A 27,801-nucleotide genomic window follows, 5' to 3' on the forward strand; every position below is an offset into this window, starting at 1 on the left:
TACATCAGTGTGACAAGAACTGCCTAAAATGACAAACAATTATTTTTGGATGTGTACTTTGAGTTTTTTGAGCCAACATGAAGCAGGAGGGATCTATGAGCTTTACTACAGCCCGCCATCGGGGAGCGATTGAGATGTTTTGTCTTCACTTTTGGAGAGAGCTGTTGTGTCATCCTGTCAATCCAATATTCCAAATTTGGCTCATCTTTGCTCCCAACATCTGACGAGTTCGACCATTATCGAGCCGGTACTGTGGAGCCTGACCATGGCTTTTTGGTGTTGTGGCTCGGATCTTTTTCATGCGAAGAGTTGCCAATAAGAACAACACAGAATAATGGCCGTCTTATCCTGTAAGGAGATAAAACTTGTAAACAAACTGGTGTGATCCTTCAAAAACCTATTTTGCCTGCAGGGTTTGTGCTCTTGCTGGTTCTTAAACTAAGAAATAAGACAGAAATATCACTGGAAACAGGCGCAGGGTATTTGAGGGCACGGACGGTGCACAAAATCACTTCACAACGAGAGGAATCTGTTTCAGCAGAATTCTCTGTATCGTGGATGGAGAGTAGAAGGTGTGTGAAGATTGAGTGAGCCGATGTCTCACACTGCGAGGAAAACAAAGCAGCGGAGCGTGAGACCCTGTGGTTCATTACAGCACGGTCCACTCATCATGCAGGAAGTCAGGGGGAACAGTCTCCTCTGAGCCATTCTGTCTAACGGCAGCCTGTTTGGTTTGGGCGATGAGTCTGACGCTGTTTACACGTATTAAACGGTATTAGCCTGTCGAGGTTTGTTAGCTCTCCCCTAATATGAGCCTTATCTTAAAGCTAATAATGACACGTACGGCGTTTCATCAAACGGCTCGCTACTTGACATTCACACCAGCACTGTTATACAGAAAGAATAACTCCCCTTTCTATTAAATTCAGGAGAAAAGTTGAATAGAAAAAAATAACAACGCAGTCTTCTTCAGATAATAATGCAATCTTTAAAAACAGCTTTTGCTTCAAAGAGCTATTGACGATAAAGGGGGCAGAAGAAGAGGCTGATTCTCTTACGGCGATTGTGAGCCGGCGGCAGACTCCTAATCAACAGATAAGAGCCGCTGCTCGTGCGGACATGCTTGCAACGAATAGGACACTGATTGCTTGGTGACTTGGGAGAAGATGGAGGTCACCGAGACCAGGTTGTCATGGAGGGACAGGAAGCTATGCTTTTAACCAGAAGAGAGGCTAGAGGGGAGGCCAGATTTAGAGCCTGTCAGGGGCACTCCAGCGACGAGCCGCGGTCAACAATGACATTTCTGATGGCCGGGCGAGGCGAGCCAATGAGCGCCAAACCTCTATGGCACAACGTTTTCATCAAGTGTCAGACGATGCATGTGAAATCACTTGAAAAACAGTGTGTGTCACTGCTGCTGTTGGAGGTTTCCGAGTTTAATCTCATTCTGTTGCACTTGCGCGTCCCTGTGGATATGAGCATGGGCTAAACGACAAAAATACTATATGAATGTAATGCGAATCCCTCCCAGAAGGCAGAATGTCAAGCTGCGGGAACATGCACCGCGAGTCGCCACACGGAATACACAAATTCCTGTCTTTGAGAATCTGCGGATATCACAGTCAGGCGGGGATAAAGCAAAAAATATCTGCCGAGGACGAAAAAAAAAAGGCTCCGAGACACAAACAGCGATACTACACGCGTTTCCCGTCTCGGATGTGCAACGATCAGACCGTAAAACCTTCATCTTATCACTGATGTTGTGCTGAAATCTCACATATTTAGTTACTAATACAGCGATAAATAATTCAAGAGGCAATTTTTCAATCATATGAAGTCCAAGAGTTTAATCCTCCTTCCTTGAGAATCAAAAGTGATCTCAGTTCTCGTGTCTGAAATTGATTTCAAAACATAACGGAGCTGTTTCAAAAGACTTTCAGTGGCAAAACACCACAACATACTGTACATCAAACATGTTTAACAGCTGCAAACTAAATAAATCTCTTATGCGATGTGGCTTTGATGTTATTCCTCCAGTATCCCAGGAACACCCTGTAAGACTGTTAAAGAGCAGAATTATAAGCGTGTTGTGCCTTCGAGGTGCGAGTGAAGCGTTGGATGGCTGGTTGTAAAAGTGGGGGTGGAAGAAAATACAACGACCTGGAGAGTTGCGTACTTCAAACTCAAATGTTACTATAGTAATCACAGTTTTCTTTGTGCTTGCTATATTGTTTGCTGGATTTTTATTCCGTGAGATATAACATCCAGCAGCAGAGCGCCGTAACTCAGACAGTTTTCGCAACAGCTGGTAATTACTAATCTTGGTTCCAGAGCTGCTTCTCTGGCTGCAGTCGACTCCAAGACTTTATGTTTCTTTGCTTTCGCAGGATATTTCAAAAAGCGATTCCTATAAAATGTTGTGTACACTCGGGCTGTGGTCTAAAAATGCAACCTTCTTGCCTGACAAGACGCTTTTTTATCATGTTTTTCATAAACTGCTGTTCTTATTTAAATGAAAAAAAAATAGTTATTATGTGTTCTTATACCTCAGGATCATTTTTAAAAAGTGATTATTGATGGTTAGATTTTAGTGCAGTCGGTTTTCATCCTGACAGACAACAATAAAGAAGTTGTGTGTTAACAGTGCTCTCCCCTTTTCAAGCCGTATGGACATTTTCCTATTTCTGAGTTTCTGGTCAAGGCACATTATCCTCTTTGAAGAAATGGATTCAGACTATTTTAACTTTTTCTATTATGCAGCAAATAATCATTTTGAGGACTCTGCAGCCTCGGTTGGAGGTACAGCGCGTTCCTCTCTGAGGACTCTGCCCACACCTGAGGCTTAAGGTGTTTTCACCCTGATTCTGTGAAGATAAATCATTTTGATCACAAGTCTTTGGGTCGTATATCTCTTTGAAAAGCCGTCAGACCTTTACTGCCTCCTGCCTCTTTGAGAAGTCGCTGATTAAAATTCTCCCTGGACCTAGTTTGTGTAATTGCATGCAACATGTAGTAAAAAAAACGCCAGACAACTCTGACATCGTAAATGCAAACAAGACATGATGTGCTGTTCATAAAGTCTGTCTCATCTTATGAACCTTGATGTCCATTAGCGCAACTAAATCTTTGCATGACAAATCTCATCCACTGACGCCACTATTCATTACAGGAGACACGAACAATCCGTCAACAAATCAGATTAAAATCATTCTTTCTTTGGACTTTGTTGTGCTTCAGGTGGAGTTCTCTTGATTGCTGTAGACAAAAACAAGACAACATGATGCCTGGTACTTTTCCAAGAGCACTGGAATGCCACATTAAATATTTTGATATTACGTTCAACCACTAAACAGAGAAATAATGATTATTCATATATTCTTCTCTGTCTGTATGGTACAATCAATCAACTCTGTGAATAAAAGGGATGTGACATCCAGCGATGGCAAAGAGAGACAACAACAAGGACGACAAGGACAAATCCATGACGACAGAAATATAAAGACCTACATAGGTCTGTTGATACAGGAGGCACAACGAGCACTTTCCTCTGACTGACTGCACTGTCGTCATTAGTTATGCTGCATTAATGGACTACAGCCACATTTATTACATTGCATGTCATCTGTTGTTAGATTTAATGAACAGGAGCAAAGGGCGTTTTGACCCGTAAATTTGCTCTGTGTCTCCTTTACCGACGGAAATGTTATAAATTGCCTAAAATACGGAGCTGATGTCCCGGGAGAACGTGCCGCTTCTCCTTCCCTCCAGCCTCGTTTTGAAACACGAGATTCATAATCAGGAAATTACAATATTCATTACGGCGAGCGTATCATCACTTCTCATTAAACATTTACCGACAAAAGGTCAGAAACGGAAGGTTGACTTGTTGTGTATCCGAACATCAAAGCTGCTCAAACGTCCGGATTTTCTAAATACATAAAAATGATGAGCAAGCGCTCACGCTTTACTGTCGCGAGGAGCTGAGTACGCTGCATATTTCAAGCTACACTCTCATATTTTTCGGACTTAGATGTACTTCAGAGGTTTAATCTGAAGGGCAGCATGAATAATTCTCCTCACTATCATTCAATATTTACAGTGAGGAGAATTGAGTAATAGCGTAACAAATGGCAAACACTTGGCGCAGCTGTTTGTCTATGCAGTGAAATGTGTACTTTCTCCCAAATGGATTAAAAGAAAAAAAAAAAACATAAAACGAAAGAATGTTTTTAAATCATTTTTAAAAATCAGTGCTGACACCATGTGGCAACACGTACGGTTTGCTGCTGGTGATGATCGTCATCGACACATACTTGGTCTGTGATCTATGTCTGCTTTTGAGACTTTGTGCGTGAGAGGACGTCTCGACTCTTACCTCGGTGAGGCCGTGTGCCTGCTTCAATAAATCTGCTCTCCGTCTCTCTGCCTGCCTCTCGTGGTAGGAGTTGCTCTGACTCTGGAGGACGAACACTATCTCCCGAAGGTCTGGAGGAACACAAAGGACAGAGATTGCGAGGCGGCTCACATACTGTGAAAAAAAGGATCATGGCAATCGATGACCTTCTGAGAGCAAAACCAGATAAGAGCAACTGTCTGGATAACTGAGGTGATTTTTTTATTTTTTTTTTTTTTCTGCTAATCTCCATTATTGGCCCAGAGATGATAACAGGCACATCAAGTGCTTAATTGGCTTGGGAAGAGAGTATGTAAATGTCACAGGACAGATTGTGCGACTTAATAAAAGATGATCAGTCAGAAGAGTCTTTCTCTGAGGTAATATAACACCCGAAAGGTTGACACAGACCAGCTGTCCACTTCAGGCTAAATGACACAACTGCTTTGTCAGTAAAAACTCGGCATTGTTGCTGCATATCAAAGCCAAGGTGAACAGGCAGCCGCTCAACAAAGCCGGTCTAAAACCTGCGACTTCAACACGCCGTCTTTGTCACTGACTCGGCTTGCTGCAGTTCCTCTTCATGTGAAATCCATTTGGAGGGCAGCAATAGTGACGCAGCTCAGTGAAGAATGACATTGGCTGTACCGAAATGTCAACATAAACCCTGTGGCTCCTCACGGCCAGCACAATCAAAACCAGAGCAGCGGACCAGAGGGCGCAGGGAATAAAAAAATAAATAAAAAAAATAAAAAAGAATCTGTCATTTTGTCTTTGGCTCGGTACAATTACATTTGACAACTCCTAAATCCTGTAAGCTGTCCCTCACATCAAAATGAAGTCTGCAGCTCCTGGCTGGAGCGACGGTGACAACAGAAAGGCTTTTCAGGGATTTAGAGCTGAGAGATAAAAAAGAAAAAAAAAGAAAAGAAAAGCAGGAGCAATGTTAGAATTTACCTGCCATGACAGGACACCTTACAGTAATGAAACGTGAAAGTTTTTTTTTTCTTTAATTCTTAATTTGAGCTCTAACAAACATAACTGGCTCGGTGCCAGATAATTTACACTTGCTTTTGACATTTTAATTAGCTATTTAAGTGTTTGCACAGAATAAAATCACAAAGGGTATAACTTGCCATAAATAATGATTACCAGAAGGAGTGTTTTTCCCATGAAGAGTTTCAAAATTTGCTGAGTAAGTGCATTTTAGTGTTTCAAAACATAAATAAGTGCCAGCCACAGCTAGCAGGTCTATAATCTCCCCACTGGAGCAGTGCAAGGAAAGAGGGGAAGGGCGAGTGCTGACAATGGCAGGATTAGATGGATTGCCTCCTCCTCAATTACACTACTCAAACCTGTTCCCACCCCCGGTTCAGATATTAGCAGCGAGGGTCAGGGCTAGACGCTATGTCAGTGTACAGTATCTGTGTCAGATCTTTTTAATTAAGTGTTGGTGGGTGTGTCGCTCCGTTCCGCGCCTCTCATAACAAAGATCCCATTGATCCTCGGGCCCCCGGTGTGTGTGTGTGTGGGGGGGGGATTTACTTGCTAAATCTCAGCATGTCCATCTCCCAACAGATCTAACCCTCCGCCGAGAGCCGAGCTTAGCGAGCGAATACCACTACACCACCTCTAAACGTCCTTCTGCTGAGTTCGCTAAATGAGTGACTACGTGAGCGCGGGCGTGTGTGCGCATCTGGTTTCACATAAAGCGGTGCATTTTAAAGCCCCAGGTGAGGAGCACGCCTCCTGATACTGCACCGTGCAGCAATAATACCAGCTGCACGGGACTAACAGCAGAATCAGATAAGCGGTTTGCCAATCCCTCATTGTGTAGATAACGCGTAGCCCATGTCAAAAGCAAAGCAGGATGAGGGGTAAAAAAAGAAACTAATTAAGACTGAATTCTATGGCCTTGACTCCACACTAATGGGTTTCGATTAATCATCAAACAACGGGGAGGAAAAGGGGAAGAGGAAGAATCCTGTTACAGCGCCCTTCTTCCCTCACCTCCATCATTCCTGTGTCCTTCGCCATTCAGGTGAAAATCACCTTTGTGCTGTCTCTTGACACTCGTGGCAGCACATACCAGATTACAAATGTGGAATCAATACATCCACCTGTATTTAACAGTGCAAAGATTTAAAGCAACGCCAGTAGTGCCAAGGATGCCACGAGGGACTTTTGTAGATGATAGATGAGATCATCCAAGGATGCCTCCGGGCTGAGAAGGATATGAAAAATAAGACATGCAGCTTGTCCTTGCATTTCCAAAGATTATCATATGGTCGCTTGGGTGCTGGTGGATGGTTGCTAGCATGTCTGGAATGGTTGTTTAGCGACTGCCACATATTTTGCGACATTATTCGCTCTGAAATTGTGCGTTGCCAGGGTGTGAGTACTCAGGGCAGCTGCTAGGTCCACATTCTTTGTTACAGTGGACCATCCGGGAAGTCGTCTTGGAAACTGGAAAGATCGGTCTGTCACGTCTATCACTGGTTAACCTCATCCAATCAGATCATGAGTAGCAGAATTTACCCAATCTAGCGGAGAGAGAGTCCCTGAATCTGCATTCTTTTAGATGGCCAACAGGGGGATGATGCCACTGGTTACAAAAACAGTCCTATTCTATGTAAGCTTATGAGGAAATGACCCTACGTCGTCATCTCAGCACAGCGTGATGTATGTGCTAGGTTGAGTTGTTGTGAGTGGCAAGTTGCTATCACTCCATGTCCTCAGTTCCATTTAAGATAACCTCCGCTGCTCCACCCACTCATCCAAATACGTTCACCGAAGAAAGATGGCGCAGGTCGTAACGCCAGCCTCCAAACAAAACCAACGGGTGACGTCATCTTGGGTTTTGATCGGTTGAAAAACTTTAAGCATTATACACCTTAACAACATTAAGTTTCATAGCACCACTGTGACAAATAGCCCCCTCACAGAGCTGCTACTGTTGCCTCGCTCGCCTTCCTCTCTAGTTACTTTCTAACTCGTGTTTTAAAAAAGGCCACATATATAAAAATAGCTTGCTTGCTTGATTTTTACTAGGCAGTTTCAAGGCGGTTTGCTAGGGAGTTTGTGGTCACCACGGTGTTTGTGAGTGTGACTCCAGGGGCTCGAAGATGTGTATTTAATGTTTGTTTGGATGGTCTATTTTCACAGTGGACACAGAGGTGATTTTGTATCACAGATTGCAGCAGCACCTCTATTCCCAGAGGTGAAAGTTGCAATCGATTAATCTATTTAATAGCAGGGTAAAGATGTGAAGGAGCACCCTGACGCCCAAACACACAGCAAAACACTTTTTTTTTTTTTCAGTGCTAAAGTCAAATTATCAATGGATGCCTCTTGGATAATAATAATAATCCTCTAATGAAAGAGACTCAAGGTTCCCGTGGAGTTGAAGCCGAAGCCGCGGTCAACTCGGAACAGATGATTTTATTTTGCCAGGCTGATGGAACTAGAAAGCACCAGTCGAGTGTTCGTTTATCCCCCCTCACTCATTCAGTATTCCACAGAGGCCACTCCAAAGAGAAAAAAAAGACTGTATCAGCCTTGAAATGTATTGGATGGAATGAGACACAGGAGAATTGTGCCTCCTTCTCTCTCTGATCTGACGCTTTTCTCAATGCATGGAGTCACTGTTTAAAGGCCATCCCTATCTGGTCTATGGCAAACTCTGTTTCCAAGGCTGTGAGGGCTTTGACTGTTATGTACTCACTTCTTAGCATTCATCGAAAAAAAACCAAGGGCAGGGGATCAAAGAATCGAGGCGCTGAAACATATTTGAATTTCTAGGTATGTGCACAGTTACATGAGGGTGTAGTAAAAATCTGCTCCTGATTGTAGCCCGTGTGCTCTCGGAGTGGCCTGGCCCTCCAGCGTCGTCACCTCATTGACACAAATCAATAGTGACACTTCCTTAGAGCGGGGATTGCAGACGTTGCCAAGTGGCAGAGGAACTGAGAGCACGCTGACCTCTAGGCACTCCCGCAGCCCTGTCATCTCCATCAGTGTGACAGAGCAGGTGTGTGTCGTCACCGGAGCTGTCACAGCCACACTTCATTTCAGCCTGGAGTGTCCCATTCCCCGCAGTTAAATAAACACACGTCTGTGGCAAGTGCACGCATGAATGTGCAAATACGTTTTCTGAAGGAAGCAGGAAGGGAATGCGGATAGAAAGCAGATCAATAGCCCAATTTCAATGATAAATGTCTGCGAAAGTCTAGAGGGATGCGATCCTGCAAGTGGGGCCATTAGGCTGTTGTGGGAACAATGAAGCTGTCACAACGGATCCAGATCCAGAGCTCTTCATCGCCTGCACACATTCGGAGATGACATAGGATGTCAATACCGCGTCTCCATCGGCGGCGGCCCCGACTCCCCATCCAGCGGCTGATTGTGCCGGTGTAAAACCTGCTCCACTCCAGTGACTCACATCATTGGACTCCCCGAGACAAGATGGCCCAGAATTACCCTTCTCCCGAAAAAATTCACCTCCATCTCTCTTCCCCTGGCGTCCAAAACAGCGCATCCGAGAGATACACTCCACCCAAGAGAATTGGGCTGCAGTTTCCCGACCAAACTAGGCATGACCGTCACACCACACAGCACCAGGATTTAATAGCCAATCCACAGACATCCGGTGATATTCAATCTGGAAGCCCAAATTCAATATAGCCAACTTTTTAGAGGCCGTGGAGAGTTTGATTTCACCACATAAAAATAATTCACCTTCCCTATAGGCAATCACCAAGTGTGGCACCGGCCTATGTGTCATGCAGCAAGTGGAACGATTTTCTCTCAGCTGCCGTCTCATATTAATACAGACTTTTAATTGCCTTGCACAAGATCAATAGTGAGCATGGCGTATTTAACTTTCAGCTTACTGCTGAAAAGGTCAGTGTCATAAATATCTCTCAGTAAAACAGAGAGGAAAAACAGCAGAGAGGGGGCTGACGGAGAGGAGAGGAAACGAGGAAGCAAACCGGCGGAGAGAAAAAGACAGACACACTTTGATTGCAAAAGAAAAAGAGAAAGTGTGTGTGTTTGTGTGTACGTGAAAAGGGGTGTGTATGCACGAGGGGAAAAGTCACTCTCCTGTATAAATTAGCTCATTACAGTCTTTTCCGAGTTCTAACACAAAAAAAAAAAAAAAACCCACAAAACAATCACGCAGCAGATGCAACACGTACAGGTTGGAGAAAAAGGGTCTCCAACCTGTGATAATCACACTCATTAGAGGTTCTCTAGAGTTCACGACTCTGCGGACGACTCCGCTGAAGACTAATGAGTGCTGAGCTCAACCCTTAAACCTCACTTAGCATCAATAATTCAGGAAGCTCAGGCAATTAATGCAGAGCAGATTCCTGGTTTTTGCTTATGAACCCCATTCATTATCCATAATAGTATTTGGGAAATGGATGATAAACTACTTGAAAAATAACTTTGTTTTTTTTCTGTAATTTCTGAAAAGCTTTTTTATTATTATTTTTATTATCTGAAAGATTTCATACCCCAAAAGGCAATATATGCCAGCCTTGTGACATAACTGAGGATTAATGGGTGGGTGTGCTTTAAATTTGGAATATAAAGTCGTCAGCCGTGTCCGGAATAACAAAATATAAAGAAGAGCGGGGACAATAGAACTGGCATGCAGCCAGGCGCCTGGAAACATGAGAGGCAAAGGGAAAGTACATACACAGGGAATTTTAGATGGTACGCAGGAAGACTTCAACATCTTGTGAGTATTGTACCTTCTTGAAGATACAATGCGTATCCCTCTGGTCTGGAGAAGATGGCTCCGAGCCACTTCATGAATATGATACAGGTGCAGAGGGGACAGTAGCGCTGCTTTTCTGGGCTTAATTATTGTTACAGCGATAATCTGATTTCAGATCTGGCACACACTCTCTATTCTCAAACAGCACTATTGTGGTACAGAGATGCCCTCTACCCTCAGCGACCAAACGCTATTCACTGAAAAGTGAAATCCAACAGCGAAAAAAAAAAAAAAAAAAGAAGCAGCTTTTGGAAATGTGCCACACAGCTGCTGTTTGCCGCAACATTTTCTCCTTCTCCAACAGTATCAGACATTGTGGTCATTTATTTTTCTACAACATGTTTTCGATGAACATCTGTTTTTAGTGTTATTCCCTTAAAGCCAGAGAGCAGGGGTGTATTTCTACGTTTGCATTTTGTGCTACTACAGTAAGTTCGACAAGAAAAAGCTGGCCGTGACTGAAAGAAACTGCAGGAAAAAAGCAGCCCGTAATGTAACGTGGCCAAGTTTGTTTTTTTTTTTCAAATTTCTTTCTTAAATCAGGAGATCAAATCTTGCTTCATGGTCTTTGTATTAAAGTTTCTCTCCACCTACACAAACAACTAACAGCTGGAAAACAGACACAAAAAGTTTACATGAAACTCTGGCGAGTGTCCTCTTAAGTACTTAAGTATGTAGCATAAGAATCTGATTTTAACCTTAAGTCTACTTTCTACTATCTGCTTTATATTCCAATAACTGGCTGCTTGTGAGTAGAGGAAGATGCAACTGACCCACAAAATACAATTGAAAAGTGGAATTTTGTGCTTTCTCATGTCATTTCCTCACCACGTCTCACTAAATGGACTTCTATCGTGCTTTTCCAGTCTGCTGACCGCTCGAAGCACTTTACAACACTTGTCACAGTCACATATTCACACACACACCTTCACACACTGATGCCAGAGGCTGCCATGCAAGGTGCCGACTGCTCATCAGGAGAAATTTGGGGTTCAGTATGTTGCTCAAGGACACCTCGACATACTTCCGATCACATCCACCGCCTGAGCTACAGCCGCTCAGTGGATCTAAAAGCAAAATCCTTAAGGACCAAGTTGTGATATGGAATCTTTATAGACTCAGAATTTAAAAAGAATATCTCAGATCAAACCGTGTATCTACACGACTGCTCAGCTACAATGAAAACAAAGAAAAAGTCTGCAATACTTTTTATAATGTGAAAAAGACAAGGTTTCCTCCATATGCTGCTTGTTTGTTTGTGATGCTGTGTTGTGTAGTGTTGTTTTATTATCCTTAGAAGAAGAAGAAGAAGAAGAAGAAGAAGAAGAAGAAAAAGAAGAAGAAGAAATGTGAAATGATCTTTTATTTTCTCAGTGTCGACAAGTGTAAAATTGTCTTATTAAAGAAGGTGAAAAGAGAATAGATTCTATTTAAATCCATAAAAAAGGTAATATTTCAGTACCATTTGCATAATGACTAATGGCTTCTCAAAGACCACACCACATTAGTCCTGCACAGACTCTTTTGTGCACAACAGTCGGGTAGTTTCCTTATGCAGAACTCAGCAGGTTTCTCTTATGTTCAGAACGTCTCGTCTCCAAGTGGCGTCTCAACTTCTTGTTCAGCTTCACACCGTCACAAGCTAATATTTTGAGACTCACAACACGCGGCGGTCTCTCTTTATTACCCACCAGATACAGACGTTTTTGTCTTTTCTTTTGGTCGCTGTCACATTAGGTGTAGAGTCCTCGTCTGCTTTGTTTCGCTTTGGGAGTCCTTGTCCACACTGCCAGCGCAAAACTGTACATCATTCATTAAAGTGAAACTCTCGCCAAAAAGCGATCTAGGCTTTATTTACTGTTATACTACTTAACTTCGTTAGCATCAAAATCGCTATTTTCAAAACACAAAGAAGGCTCAACACAACATGAAACTTTGTTCGTAGTATCAATTTAGCAATTTTGTAGTGTCAAAAAATAGCATGCTAGTATAAAAAGTGCCCAGCACTCCATTGAAAATTAACTTGCCCGAAAACAAAACTACAGTAAATCTCTTTCATTGTAATTATGCTTTTACTCGAAGGTTTGACTCATATACGTTCACAAATAAAGCCCAGGTTTCTTTTTGGTGAGAGTTTCACTTAAAGTCCCGCTGCCGTGTGTTGCTGACATCATATATGGATTAAACATTAAAGTATGTTGTCTTTGCACTGTTTACTATCACAATGAGTTGTATTTCTGTTTCATACAGCATCCAATTTCAATTACAACTCAATCACGTGTCTTTATACTGTGGCTGGTTTGAATGATGTCCTCTCCTGAGGCAGTCTGGTACCACGTGATGTTCTCCAAGGTTTCAGTGTTTTTTGAGATGCAGCACGTTGAATTTTTAAAAACACTACGTGCAGCAAAATATGGCCCGAGGACTCACACTGCTTTTGTTTGCTCGTAAGAAGTAATGATGTGTATCTGCAGTACGAACAGCGTATATAGCGGCTTATTTTATTCAGATTTAAATGAGACATCATTCGATTTAGATTAGTCACCCTGCATTCCCTCTAAAGACGCATCGTTTGAATGATTACCAAAGCCGCCTAAAAGGTCACCCGCTTCTTTAAAATAAACACGCCGGTTATACCTTCTGATGTTTGCTGTGCTGTTAAAACAAAAGAACGTCCGACATCCTTTATTCATCTTCCAAATTTCTGCCCACAAACAATATTCTCTGCAGGCGAGCGTAGCTTTTCCTGGTGTGACAAAAGGAATTACTGTGGCGGTGCCAGATAGTGAAGCTCCATTTTTCAGATAGCTGTCTGTTTGTATTTCCTCTCTGTGCTGAGGTGCCAAATGAGAGCATTATGAAGTTGCTTTTGTGTGCTTTTGCGTCTGCAGTGACCCAGTTGAATGAACAACAGGCAGAGGTCCAGGAAACTGCCGGCAAACTCCTCTGCAGGCTCCCGAAAATCACTTTCAGATGGTGATTGTGTGAGTCCCCTGAAGCATGAAAGGCATGCATGGGATCTTTTTATTTGCTCTACTTATGAACCTGCTTTCTCTCAAATCAATAAAGAGATGGGACTATATTTATGAAAAAAAATTTTTAAGGGACTCTATAGAATAAAAGTTCAAGGCAGGCGTCAGACAAAAGCCCCTTTCACCAGGCTTTTCATTTAATAGCTTGTGCAATTTAGATTTCACAATGTCCATCTTTAATCTACTATTCATGACTGTATCGACTGATAATGCTTTCTATCCTTGGAGGGCGCACGTCTCTAAAATACTCACTAATAGTTCATCCCTTTGAATGTCATCCAGCGTTACAAACGAGTTCCACTGATGCAAACTGATCCAAATATCAAACAGCAAAAGTGTCCGAAGATGGCCCGTATTCTGAACGACAGCTTTGAACACAACAAGCTGCATATAAATGAACAGAATACAAATATGAATACACGCATAACCGTCTTTGGTAATTCTGAGATTACAGCCTGCGACTTAAAATTCAATTATTTAGTATAAATGGGCGATGCAGTTTCATCAAACAAGACAATAACAACTTTGCGTCTGAGAGAGACTTGGAAATGACTTACACTTAAATTATCTACAACTATCTGCTCCTTAATAATGATAGGATACATTCTTATTGTTACTGGTTAACTTTCATTCAATTCTTCAAACATTTGTTTAGAAAAGGGTCCAATAGTCCCCTCATAGATTCCATGTATTATTCCTTGAGAAATGTATGCAAAATGTCACATCTTGCAATGTTAAAGAAAGTGAGAAAACATTCCTGGATCCAAAACAAAAGCAACCACAAAGAGATATAAGAGGCAGGACTTGAATCAACTAATAAAAAGCCATTAACACTTTCCCATTAGGGTACATAATTCGACAGATTAATTAAAACGTCAAATAAAATACGGTTATGCGACACAATTACAAGTAGAGTTCGTGAGGTTTACATTTCTAAAGTGGCCAAAACATATAAAAGCGTTAATCTTAAGGAGGTGCTATATTCAAAGTCCTTGGCAGCCATCTTGGCACCACCCTGGGCAGTTATTTCACACCAACAGGACCAGGTCCCTCTCTGAGCGAATGGAGGAGACGCATAACTGCACTTCTAATGGTCACTGGGTCGGAGTCACCAGTCAAATCAGGTCAAAAACACGTCACAGGATGTCTAGTAGCTCAACTGATACAGAAACCTGGTCCTCGCTGCAGCAGCTGAGGGTTCGAGACCCACCTGTGGTCCTTTGCTCAATGTCCTCTCCCCTCTCTCTCTCATCCCATTCCCTGTCATCTCTCAAGCTGTCCTGTCAACACAGCCATGAAAAAAGCCGGCACCGACTTCTTTTACTTTATCACTTTCATTGTTAATCCTGTGCATCATAGCGTGATATCTTCCACTTCTGTGCCTGCACAGAAGTCCGTCTGCAGCCACACAAAATCAGCTGAAATTGTCATGAACCTCAACTGTGCGCTCGCGTCAGCGCAAATACACGATCGGCTGATATGTCTGCGCTGCGACAAAGCCGACGATTGGCTTCTTGGGGGGAGGGGAGAGATATGTGTCACACAACCGCCATCTCTAGCGTAATCGACTTTTCTAATCAAAATGCTTCAGGCGGTTTGTCTCCTCTCCTATAACGTCTCTGCGACACTCTGTTCCATGAGTCAGGTGCACTAGAACTTAAAGCAGTCTTTGCAAGTTCAGAGCTCACTCTTGGAACATGAAGCGACAGCCAGTCAGCAGAGCGGGTCTGATAAAGCCCATCTGAGTGGCGAAGCAATTCTGATAGGGTATTATGGTAATTTCCCAGGGAGGTCTGTATAGATAAAAAGATACCAGTGAGTATCACGTCCCTCCTGGAGAGGAGACCACCCAGCCTTGTCAAATAAAACACAATGATGTGTACCATAAACATCACTGGTGATCAATCTCAAGGCAGAGTGAGAGACAGACAAGTCAAGAAGTTTAAGAGCTAAAGAGGGAGCCTGCTTATAAATCACAGCAGTCCACGACTGATGTGAGAACTGCCTCAACAACAATACATCAGACCCCCCTAACTCTCTACACAACACAGGACGGATGATTTTATTTCTGGAGAAAGAGCCAACAATTTGGCTGAGTTGGCAGGCAGGATTATCTTTGTGAAATCTAAATTAAATTTGAAGTTTTTCATCCAAATCCATCCAATCATGATGATAGATAGTTATATTCTGTGACTCTCTCAATCATTAGTCCCTCCGTAGTAGAAGTATTAAAATCATAACAGTCTATCGGGCTGGCTCTGAGGAAGAGCGTGACGATCGTTTAATAAGTTTTGACTGCGAGATTGGAGAGATTTAAAAACACATAAGACTGGCATGACTGTGCTGTGGATAGACAGTGAAATGAGCTGGACCCAGAAACACAACACTGTGGAGCACCTGTTAAAACTCCCAATCCCAAAAACCAACCATTAAGATTATAACTACTAAATAACTGTAAGTGACATTTCTCTGATGTTTAAACTTAAGTTCAGGCTGAGATCAGTCAACTGGTCTAAAAGAAAACACTCAAAAAACGTTAAAGACTTGAGCACAATTTCCAAATATACATACATACAATTGGAATACATGCCAATTATGTCAATATCATTTTTAACTTACAGTATCATAAAATATTATCCTGACTCATTTTTTTAATTGAATGTGTTACTTTCTCATTTCTTGTGTTTCATCCACACCCCATAAGTGCAGCACAGAATGTTTCACAAAGACATTTCTGGGCTGTAATCTAAAGCGCAATCTAATTTATTTTCTCATTTTTGCTCCTTTTGATTGTCTGACTTTCTCACTCTTCGCCTCTACTGTGATTACAAAAACAAGACTTACCCAGTTGATTGTTGTGGATGACGTGCATATCATCTTGGCTCTGAAAAACACAGAGAAACTTTTTTTAATAACAGCAACAACAACAACACCAACAAAAAGGTCTTCAAATAATGACCTATATACATCCACTGTTTTGTTTTAACAAGCGAGACAGAAACTGTCAAAACTGGCTCTTGCGAAGATGCACAGTTTCGACTAAATACTTTATTTCCTCTTCCTAATCACTAATTAAGACTTGGTGATGCTAAATATGGAAAGCCCTGAGGGTTATTTGGAGAAATAATGGGTGATACCCCACGTCATTAGTCCTCCCTAATTGTGTGGGTTTTGTGCCTGCAGCATTTAAGCTCCGCGCATTCGGCTCAATTAAGGCATTCAACACTGTTCCACCTCCAGAGCTGTCAGCGCACGCGGCAGACCATGGAGGGATGAGTAAATCAATCACAAGCTGAGCAAACTTTGAAGAGCTGTCTTTCACCTCCATCGTTCAGAGGAAATCTTTCAGTCTTGGGAGGAAAAGGCGAGAATGTGCGAGTTCTGGCAGTTTCCAGAGCTCTAGAGCGGCGGAGTATTAATAGATAATGACAAACCGAGGCCTGTTTTGATTTATGACTTCCTCTAGACTAACAATCATTTCTCTGGCAAGCTGTTGCAGCCTTCAGAGAGCTTAACTAAGTCATAAATTCACTCTCGGCGGGCGTGGCGCGGTGGTTACAGGGAATCACAGCAGTTTGGTGGCAGTTGTGCGAACCTGCCGAGATGTGTCTCGCCATCTCAGCAAATTTTGGGGGATGCGCAATTTTAAAAAATAGAGAACAAACTATAAATTTAGTCAATTCCCCTCCCATGAATGCCTTCCTGCAACAGTCACGACCGCACGTCATGTATTGCTTGCAGGGCTCGTTTCCCCGCACTTCCTGTCTTTCTTATTATATTCATCAAATCCCGAATTGAGCGCTCCGGCAAGCATCGAGCGAGCTTCGCTTTCAGATGTAGAAATAATAGCAGAAAGTTCACCAATTATAAAGATATGTGCAGCGATGATTCATGTATATGTGAGGCTGTCTGTCTTCTCTTATTTTTCCAGGTGATCAGAGTTGGAAGCAAATATATGCACAGGCAGACAAGATCATATCAGGGTGATTTAATTCAGTGGGTACAAGGCATCAGCTTAATTGGACTCAGTAGCATTAGTCATGCCCAAAAGGTTTCTGTCTCATCTTATCACACACTGCTCCTCTGAAATCATTTCCTTAGCTGAAGAGAGAAGGTACCTCAAGGAAAACATGCATCTCACAAGCTGGGAGAATCCGACTCGTTATCAGATAATGACTTGTATAAAATCCTTCCAACTCGGAGAATATGTTATAGGACAACAGGTTAATATGGAGGGACAACTAATCTGGAAAGAGGAGGAAAGTATTCATAAAACAAATCAAGGACAGTGCGGAGTTACTCTGGATGACAGAAGAGTGGCAGGTGAAAAGTTCCTCACCGTCTCCTCCAGCGAGACTCAACTCTCAGAGAGGAAAGTGGCCTGACAGTAAATCACTGCACCGTCACTGTCAAACAAAATAAATCAAGACCTCCGGGGTGATGAATTAAGTGGTCGGGAAATGTTAACCAATTAAATTGATTGCGTGCAACTGGGTGAGCCTTTTATAATGTGTGCATGCGTGTCTACTAGTTCACATCACTCTGAATAAGACCTAATGTTTTTTGACAGACTTTAACGAGGCTCTAATGAGATCTCTGAATCGAACCTACGCTGCTGTACGGCAGTTTTTGCGATGTTCAGTGTTTTTCAAGAGTTCCTTTCTAATGAGCTGTTGTTTTAAAGGCTGTGACGAGTCCAGAAAAAAAAAAAAAAAAAAAAAAAAAAATCCAGCCTCCTCATTCATTTCAATTAGTGCACCATTTTGGCAGGGCGGAGGATCGGACGCAGCTGCCTCCGGCCAAAAACACAGGGTCATCTGGTGAAAAAAAGCCTCTCTGCAACACATCATCATCATCATCCAGCGAGGCGCTACTCTGAACAATCAATCGCATGTGAGTGCACATTCTTTGTACTGCAGATCACTTTTTTATTCTCACTGATTAATGTCCGCCTGGCGATTGGGAGCCCTGAAAACCTGCCTTGCAGTATTGAAAGCAGTGTTCTGCTGTCTGTTTAGCCTTTAAACTCTATATGCATTACTCAACCTGGACTTCAGGGACCATATTTCTTCCTCTCACCTGTAGCTGTAGCAACACGCCCCCACCGATGTCAATCTTTGTGTTTCTTAATGCATCTCTTCTGTTATGTCTGAACACCTGCTTTAATGCTGCCTTACATTTTTCAGAGTTCATTTCCATAGAGCTCTTAACCTCCAGCGCACACATAGACCGATTATCTGCACGGTTGATTACTGGGGACGATATTCAGCATTTTTCCCGATTATCTGTATCTGTGATTTTAATGTGTCTGATTGCTGTTAAGATTTCCCACCCACAACACTCTGATTGGTTCCTAGTTATGCCAATCGACACTGAATTATGTAAATCTGCAAAATAACATGTAATTCAAAGTGATAGATCATGTCTTGTAATGTAGGCTGTATGAGGCATTTATGCTTAATCAGTGTATTACCTGCAGTGGATGATCAGCTCTCTCCCTGTGTGGAGAGGCAGCACACAGCACCGCCGGGGAAGCAGACAATTATACTGCTAAAAAGGTACAGCAAGACAAATTTTGGCCACATTTGGCGCTTAATTTTGCTGTCACATGTCCCTTTCTTTTGGGACTACATTCCGTCAACCGCACAACGTCTGTATTCCTACGCACGAGCGCAGCTCTGCCTGACGCGCACTGCATTATGTGGCTGTCTGTGAGGGGGAGAACTGACAGTCATCTGCTGCAGGTTACACACTGACTGGGGATAAGTACCTCATACAACCACACATCAGAGGACCTGAGCTGTCACTTTAAGCTGTCAAATACATTAAGTGGAGTGGAAAATGGAAACACTCAAGTAAAGTAGATCAAAATTGCACTTAAGTTCAGTATCTACACTTTGACACCGAGACTTTCATCACTGCCAATGTACAGTATCTCACAAAAGTGAGGACACCTCTCGCATTTCTGCAAATATTTTATCACATCTTTTCATGGGACAACACTGAAGAAATGCCACTTTGTTACAATGAAAGTACTCAGTATACAGCTTGTATAACAGTGTAAATTTGCTGTCCCCTCAACATAATGCAACATACAGCCTTTAATGTCTAAACCGCTGGCAAAAAAAGGGAGTACACGTGATAGTGTGTCCAAAGTGAAAATGTCCAAACTGTGCCCAAAATGTCAATATTTTGTGTGGCTACCATTATTTTCCAGCACTGCCGTAACCCTCTTGGGCATGGAGTTCACCAGAGCTCCCCCACCTTCTGTTTGAAGATGCCCCACAGATGCTCAATAGCGTTTAGATCTGGAGACATCCTTGGCCAGTCCATCACCTTTACTCACAGCTTCTTTAGCAAGGCAGTGGTCGTCTTGGAGGTGTGTTTGGGGTTGTTATAATATTGGAATACTGCCCTGCGGCCCAGTTTCCAAAGGGAGAAGATCGTGCTCTGCTTCAGTATGTCACAGTACATGCTGGAATTCATGGTTCCCTCAATGAACTGTTGCTCCTCAGTGCCTGCAGCACTCATGCAGTCCAACCCAGACCATGACACTCCCACCACCAGTAGGCAAGACACACTTGTCTTTGTACTGCTCACCTGGTTGCTGCCACACACGCTTGACACCGTCTGAACCAAATAAGTTTGTCTTGGTCTCATCAGACCATGGGACATGGTTCCAGTAATCCATGTCCTTAGTCTGCTTGTTTTCAGCACACTGTTTATGGGCTTTCTTGTGCATCATCTTTAGAAGAGGCTTCCTTCTGGGACTGACAGGCTGACCCCCCACCCCTTCAACCTCTGCAGCAATGCTGGCAGCACTCATACGTCTAGTTTCCACAGACAACCTCTGGATATGACGCTGAGCAGGTGCACTCAACTTCTGTGGTCGACCGTGGCGAGGCATGTTCTGAGTGGAACCTGTCTTGTTAAACCGCTGTATGGTCTTGGCCACCGTGCTGCAGGTCATTTTCTGGGTGTTGGCAATCTTCTTATAGCCTGGGCTGTCTTTATGTGGAGCTTTGTTTCAGATCCTTAGAGAGTTCTCTGCCACGAGGCGCCATTCTGAACTTCCAGTTACCAGTATGAGAGTGTGAGAGCGATAACACTAAATTTAACACACCTGCTCCCCATTCACACCTGAGACCTTGTAACACTAACGAGTCACATGACACCAGGGAGAGAAAATTCCTGATTGGGCCCAATTTGGACATATTCACTTAGGGGTGTACTCACTTTTGTTGCCAACGATTCAGACATCAATGGCTGTGTGTTTACTTATGTCGAGGGGACAGCAAATTTACATTGTTGTACAAGCTGTACACTGAATAATTTATAGTGTTATTTCTTCAGTGTTGTCCCATGAAAAGATGTAATAAAATATTAACAAAAATGTTAAGGGTGTACTCACTATTGTCAGATACTGTATATCGGTTCCAATTATGAGTTACTGGTCTCCTTTTATCAATAATAATTATCAGTATTGGCCCAGAAAACACTGGCCTATTCCAGTGTGCTGTAGGAGAGAAGAAATATGTCATTTCATCTTCTTTGTGCCTGTTACCAATGGAAGGTAAACCCCAAATAACAATGCTAAATTCACAATGGATTTAGGAACATTCTTATAAGATACAAATGTGTCAAACTTAATTTGTGAAAAACAGACTTATTTTTATTGCCCTTGGTGTTGGGCGCAGAAACACAACACATGCAAATGCAATACCTCGGAGGTGCACTGCGTGGTACAATTAAGCAATCATAAGCATAATGTTTAGGGAATTAACATCCAATCATGCTCTGTGGCAAGTCTAAAAAATGCTGAAGACGTCTGGATGATTCTGATTTTGTGACGTTCATAGCGGCTCATCGTAGGGCATGGATGGCAGGAGCTGCCAACATAAACACGGCTCGGCTGGCTCGTGTTTCAAGAAGAACGGTGACTAAAGTGGCATCTGTGGGAAAGACACCAGCATATACGGTTGAATATTGTTGTCGACAGCACACATTCGATGACAGCGATGCTTGTGCATTGGTGTGATACGTAAGAAAAGCAGCATAGTGGCTCTCAGGTGACTGAGAGTGTCAGTGCTGGATGTGCAGACTGTCAGCGGGAACAGTCCATCAACAATTACACAGAGAGGAGATATCATAGTCGGGTGGCGGTGCACGAACTCCTCATTACAAAGATGAATGCACATTTCAGAGTCCAGTGGTGCAAAATCCATCGGCAATGGTCTACAGAGGGAAGAAAGTGGTCAGATGAGATGAGTCATCTCTTTATGATGTTCCAGACAAGTGGGCAAGTGCATGTGTGGCCGACACAAGACAGGCCTGAATGCTTGACCCCCACAGAGGAGGATCTGATGGATCTGTCATGCAGTGGTTGGCACTTCACTGGGTGGTTTGGGTCCACTTGTCCCCTTAAGCTCTGTTCACACTACAGGATTCTTGCCCTGATTTTCCACTCGCTAACGTTTTTTTGGGAGATCGCCGACATAAAGCCCCTGATCAGAGCATATCAGGAGTTTACGCCTGCTGGATATCTAACAGGCTAAATATCTGGTTGTGTCGCCGACAGGTCGGAGAGCCTTGAATGAGCTGCAACCAATGAGAGCTGACGTGCCTTTCTCTCCCCCTACTCCTCTCCTCGACTACTGTCTGCGGTAGCTCTCTGAACTATGATCATGCCTCTATTTTTATGGAGGTGTACAACTATATAGTTTCTATCAGTATAGATGCACACAGGCTGTGTCCTCGCTGAACTAGAAAACGAGCAGGCGGCTACAATTTTTTTATTATTATATTTTATTTCACCTTCATTTTACTGTGAAGTCCCACTGAGATCAAGATCAGTTTTACGGGAAACACCTGGCCAAGGTAGCCACCGTCTCAAAGTCACAACATCATAAAATGCAACGTATAAAACTTGATATACAGACAATAAAAACAGGAGAACAGGTTTTCAAACACAAGAAACACAACAACTTGCCTCCTTCGCTGCGTTCCAAATGGTGCCTTTAAATTCCCAGGGACAGCGGGTTGGTGTATCAACTTAGCAGATATCTCAGCATCACTATACATGGTAGTCTTTGACGTAATTCTGATGCTATTTTTAGTGACGTTCCTGAATGTTTTAAACCTTTAAAGCGGTTCTGACGACAGATTCTCAGGTTGTCAAAAAAAACATCTCTTCTTTTACTGAAGCATTTCTGTCCTGGTGGCAGTGGTCTCATCCAGGACAACCATTCAGAGGGTATAAGGTGTCACTGAACCTGTGAATGAGTATGAAAATGACTTGGATCATTTGCTATGGCTGTTGCAGTCACCACATCTCAACTTAAGAGAAAGCATCTCCATAACCATCACCAAAAACACAAAATGAGAGAATATTTTCTTAAAGGAGATGGTGCTCAGAGACTAAATGTGAAGAAGCGCTGAAGCTTTTCTGGTGGCCCAACATCTTACCACAACACTTCCCTTTAATCTGTCGTCAATCTGTTCCTGGGATTTTTATAGTCAAAAAGTGACTTATTGGACATTTAACCAAATATCCTTTTAAATCATGTTCCTTGGTTGCACTTTCCTGCAGCTGAGTAGCAGGAGGGCTATCTTTCTCTGGTAAATTATCTAATATTCTGCGGCAGAGTGAACTCAGATCAGGTGTAACATCATTTTCGCCATTACTGTGCAATGAATTATTCCCAGCTCGCCTAGAACTCGGCTCTTTTCAGCCCCTCAGTGCCTACTACACGCAGGTAACGCTCTCCTTAATCCCATCTGACAGCAGGCTGTCAGCCATTTGCAGCGGGAATCAGACACCCATAGGTGTTCAGAAGGAATTGCTTTGAGTCTACACTGTCCATCTGAAGGGGTTAGTTTCACCATCCCCTGAGCGGTTTTGATCTGCGGCACCACGGCGCTGATGCAGACAGACAGGAAGATTGTGCCTTGTGTAGTTTGACCGCGGAACAACGGCAGCACCGCGCCGAAGGTTTTCCCCACTGAGCTGTACATGTGTAAACTCCTTGAGAACGATGCTCAACCCACACGATGTGACCGTTATGTAATCAAGGACACCCGCAAAGACAACCCTTTGATCCCTGCCTTTCACTCGGAAGCTCTTCACACACAAACACGCCGGAGCCTCGGCCCTCTGCTGCATCTCTCGGTCCCCGAGGGTGCAGACGCTCCACTGATGTGAGTGACCCGTCAGGTCACATTAGCTCTCTGTTCACTGATGGCAAGTATGATTCAAGGTTGTAGTGGGTTTTATGAATTTTGACATGTTGGAGAAAAATGTGTGATGTTTACAGAAGCTGGCTGTCTGGAAGGACTCTGAGCACCTCCAATACCTGAGTTGATCTCTATTATTCATGTGTTTACCTCATACTGAAGGAGTAAAACGACTTCTTAGCAAAGCGCAAATCAACAGCTTGATTTCGTCGATGCGTTCAGATCTACTGAGCACTTTAGGACTTAAAAAGCCTTTTCTGTCCCTCCTCCCTGTCAGGGTGCCAGAAGAAGTGACAGATTAATTTTTTTTACTCAATAGCTGTTTTTCATTCTCAAGCGAAAGCTCTTATTGTGTAATGACTTAATGATTTAAAAGGTCTGCTGCCTATGAAAATCAGCAGGTTGTTCTTGCCAGGTTGTATTCATACCTTTTTTTCTGCAATTTGTTGACTTCAATTGGAAATTATGGGGGGAAAAAAACCTGTTGATACCAGGCTGCAGGGCAGAACGTCTCAAAACTGACAAGTAAAACTACTGTATTAACTTGCTGTTAATGAAATGACAGGAGCAATTTTCCTCATGACGTGCATGATGATGGGCCTGACAGGAGAAGTGACTGCCAACCTGGCGAATAATCATTATCTTTTGATTTTAGTTGACACTGATTGAGGTTAAAGCTGCATATCCAAAAAGCCTGCATGGAACAATGCTGCCTAGTTATGGGGACAGGGTACAATTAGCAATCATTCAAAAGAGTTTTGAGTGGTCGAGAGTAACAGTCTCTGGTATGGATTGGAGGAGTGACGGAGACATGACCCAGCGGTGGACAACCTGGTTTCCATCCATTTTTCAGGGTGATGTAAATGTAACAATATTTAAACATGGTTATATTGTCACTGACATCCTTGCTGTGGTTCTACTCTTCTCCATTTTCAGGCGCGTGTGTGACATCAAACTTGTCAAACCAAAAAAGTAAATAAATAAATAAAATAAAGAAGCCAAACTTGTCGACTGGCAATAGATAGATATATTCACACAGGGGCCATTTTCCTCTTAAGTCTAGCTCAGGGTTGGAAGCTCAACTGTCGTACTGCCGTGATATAGGGTGTGAGTCGTATAAACCTAGGAAATCTGAGAAATCATCATTATTTGACTGCCTTTTGATCATCACAAACTGTTAATATAATTCACAGTGAAAATCCAGAGGGATCTCGGGCCACAGTTATAAGTAAAAAAAAAAAGCCAACGTTGGACAGCATCTGATGTTACTGTTCAAGCACTTCCTACCCAACTAGCTACTGTTACTGCACTGTTACACCATCGTGCGCTGACATTCCAGAATCAGTACATCATTCCTTCTATTGTATCGCATTACACTATCACATGGTTACGTTTGCTAGAAAGTTGAATGCTAATGTTAGCTGCTATCCAACATAAATAATGGGTTATCCATTAGATGTTTCACCTTGAAATATGGCCCGATGCCTCCTGAATGTTCACTAACCACTGTCTTCGCAGCTTCTGATCACTGAAGCAGTCAAATATAAATAACAATAAATCAGATTTCCCTACATTTGTATGACTCATCCTGGAACACAGCAGCTCGACATCTGAGCCTCCCCCCTTGAGTCTGACGTCAGAGAAAAAAAAATGGTGGGTAAAATCTTTGTGAATACTCTCTATGGAAAAAGAAACCATCTCCTGTTTTGGGCAGGTTTATTTTCCTCTTGCAGAACCCTATCTAGCTGCTTATCCCATTGACTTTTTTTTATTTCCAAGCAACAGGCCATGTTTTCACTTTTAATGTCAGGAGAGAAAAGGCTTTTACAATTTGGACCAACAAATGTGTTTGGCAGGGTATGAAAGGTAGCCCTAAAATTTGATAGCATCCAGGACTGGTTACTACACAGTGGGAGGAAAATACACAGCGCAAATGCTGATTGTAGACAGGGATTTTCAATATAGTTCATGATGAAAGCGATGTTCTGTTAGACTGCTACTGCGTGCGTGTTTGAGCAGATAAAAATCATTTCGTTTTGTTTTTGGAAATACTAAATAAAGAAACCCACCTTCCAACACCTATAAATGCTGAAACTCAGTTCTGAAGCCAACAAAGCTTGACTTCCCAGCAATCAAAATACCTGGATCGACCGAGCCAGCTAACTGCAATGGGGATAAAATAATGTAATCGTTCTGCTCATCTAGATTTTCCCAATGTTATTGGACCAACTGCCTCTCAAAATAATTTACCCACTATTTTCACACTGGGTGTACTATTGTTTTCTGTTCTGTTACAACCATTTCTGGCACATTCATGATGTGAAACATGACGTCGGTGATGTACAACGTAATGCTTCAGATAGAAGTCACAGTCTTGTCGGCAGAAGGTGGGAATGGGATCATTAGGCCATTTTAGCGGGTTGATCTGTGTTTAAAAACCCTGTGCAGAACTGCTAATTTTGGTGGAAATGTGGTATATTAGTTAATGCTAGGCTATCACTGCAGCTGCTGGTAATCATTTTTACTGTGCAGATGACCAAAGCAACTGACACACAGTAATTATATGCATCCAGCCAAGGTTACTTCTAATTAAAGAGGCATAAGATGCAGTGTTTACAACACCGGATGGTAGCCATAGCAACAAGCATCATCCTGTCCTCCCCAGTGGAATAGGTAGCAGTGAACCCTGCAGTACTGAAGGTGCTATTCAAATCATTGTTTATCTTTGGGTTCAACTTTAAAAGACTTTTCTTTTTTTTTTCCAACTTCCTTTTCCTCTCTCTTTGTGTGCCAGACACACCGGCACCTACAATGGACTTGATATAAGAACAAGTGGCTCACAGGTTAATTTCTAATCCAGAATGACAGTGAGAGTGAGCCACTAATGTCACTGCGTTTATATTTCACATTAGCAAGGTAACATAATTAGCAGGAAAAATGATATAATACACTGAATATTTAAATCCTGCAAGCCTGGTATAATCTCCAACTCCAAACTCGGAGTGGTTTTTGATCTCGAGATGATAGGAGAGTCAGAGAAAGGCTCTTTTTCTGCACAGGATGTAGTAAGTATTTCTTTGAAATGATTTTCTCACTTCTTATACTCACAGTTTGTGATAGTTCTTGTGAACCTGCTCTTCTAACATGTTTCATCTGCCCTGTTTTATTCATCAGCCCTGTGACTCTAAATATTGTGTTTACTTGAAAACTAGTTTTTCTGGGATTAAATTATGTTGTGGCACATGTTTGTATTTATCAGAGTTTATAAATAAACTCATTGTCTTTCCCTTTTCTTCAGGTCCACACATTTCAGTATCAGCCCCACTCTCTGTTATTCCAACAATCTGTTGGGGTAATATTTGGCGTTTTTCATCCATATTTTTTATCATTTCTCACACTGTGGAACAGTTCATCGAGGGCACTCTGACTTAGTTAGAAGACTGTATACAGAGGGATTCGGCTCTGTTTTTCTAAGCACAGGAACAACTGTTGCCAACAAAGACGACCAGACCGCACCAAATTGTTGACAGTGGTCCAAATCTGGTTGCCTTGGGCAACAGGGCAACAGTTACTGTCAAACCCTGCTGTGTAAGTTATTTAGGGTCACAGTTTGCTGCTCCCTGATCTCTACATGAGATGGCTGATAGATATTTTTGACCAGAACACTTTGGAAAAAAAGGAGCTTGGTCACACAGAAAAAAATGTTCTTCTATTGTTCTGGCAACAAAAGGAAAAAAGGCTTGCTGGGAAGTGTTATGTGCAATTAATCTGTATTGTACAATCACAAAAGAAACATCATCAACTAACATCATTTTTATGAAAGGTAAAGAGATAAAGACAGACATTTCAAAGAACCTTTGTTTAATTAAAGAGTGGTCAGGTTCTAAGAAATATTTCAGTTTGAATACTAACTGACGTCCCAATTTGAGTTTCTTTCACAACCAACACTCTGCTCTGTAATCGCAGCTTTACGTCTTGTGTTCAGAATCAGAAACCAAAGCGGAGGGAAATATGAAACTGTTGAAACGCTGTGAGCTAAACGAGATCATTTTAAGAATCCCTGTTGGGATGGAGGATGAACGTGCACCATCTTGGCCGCCTGTTGACATTAACAATTTTGGTCAAGTAGGATCTTCAGGTGTACACTGGCAGCAGCATTCATGCATGTTTGCAATCTCAGAAAATCCTGCTGAGATAAGGAGCTGAAGCAATGATTCAGACGTCAGTCTCACAGTTCCATTTTCAACAACCCAAGGTAGCCCAAGTAGATCTTCTTGCTTGTGGTGAAAGCCATTTAGGCTGCACTGATGAGAGGTTAAATACATCATCTTTGCAAAACGATGTTTTTCGAAAAGCTC

General features: G+C 42.5%; 1 protein-coding gene across 1 annotated transcript in view; it reads right to left on the reverse strand.

Annotated features, from left to right (window-relative positions):
* b3glcta (beta 3-glucosyltransferase a) overlaps positions 1–27,801 on the reverse strand; it is a 71,405-nt gene that overhangs the window by 28,006 nt on the left and 15,598 nt on the right. The window contains exons 3-4 of the mRNA XM_037080041.1: positions 16,055–16,094; positions 4,376–4,485 (exon numbers count right to left, since the gene is read on the reverse strand). Of these exons, the coding sequence (XP_036935936.1) occupies positions 4,376–4,485; positions 16,055–16,094 (150 nt within the window). The remainder of the gene's footprint in view (positions 1–4,375; positions 4,486–16,054; positions 16,095–27,801) is intronic.

Source organism: Acanthopagrus latus, chromosome 2, assembly GCF_904848185.1.
Source record: "Acanthopagrus latus isolate v.2019 chromosome 2, fAcaLat1.1, whole genome shotgun sequence".
NCBI classification, from domain to species: Eukaryota; Metazoa; Chordata; class Actinopteri; order Spariformes; family Sparidae; genus Acanthopagrus; species Acanthopagrus latus.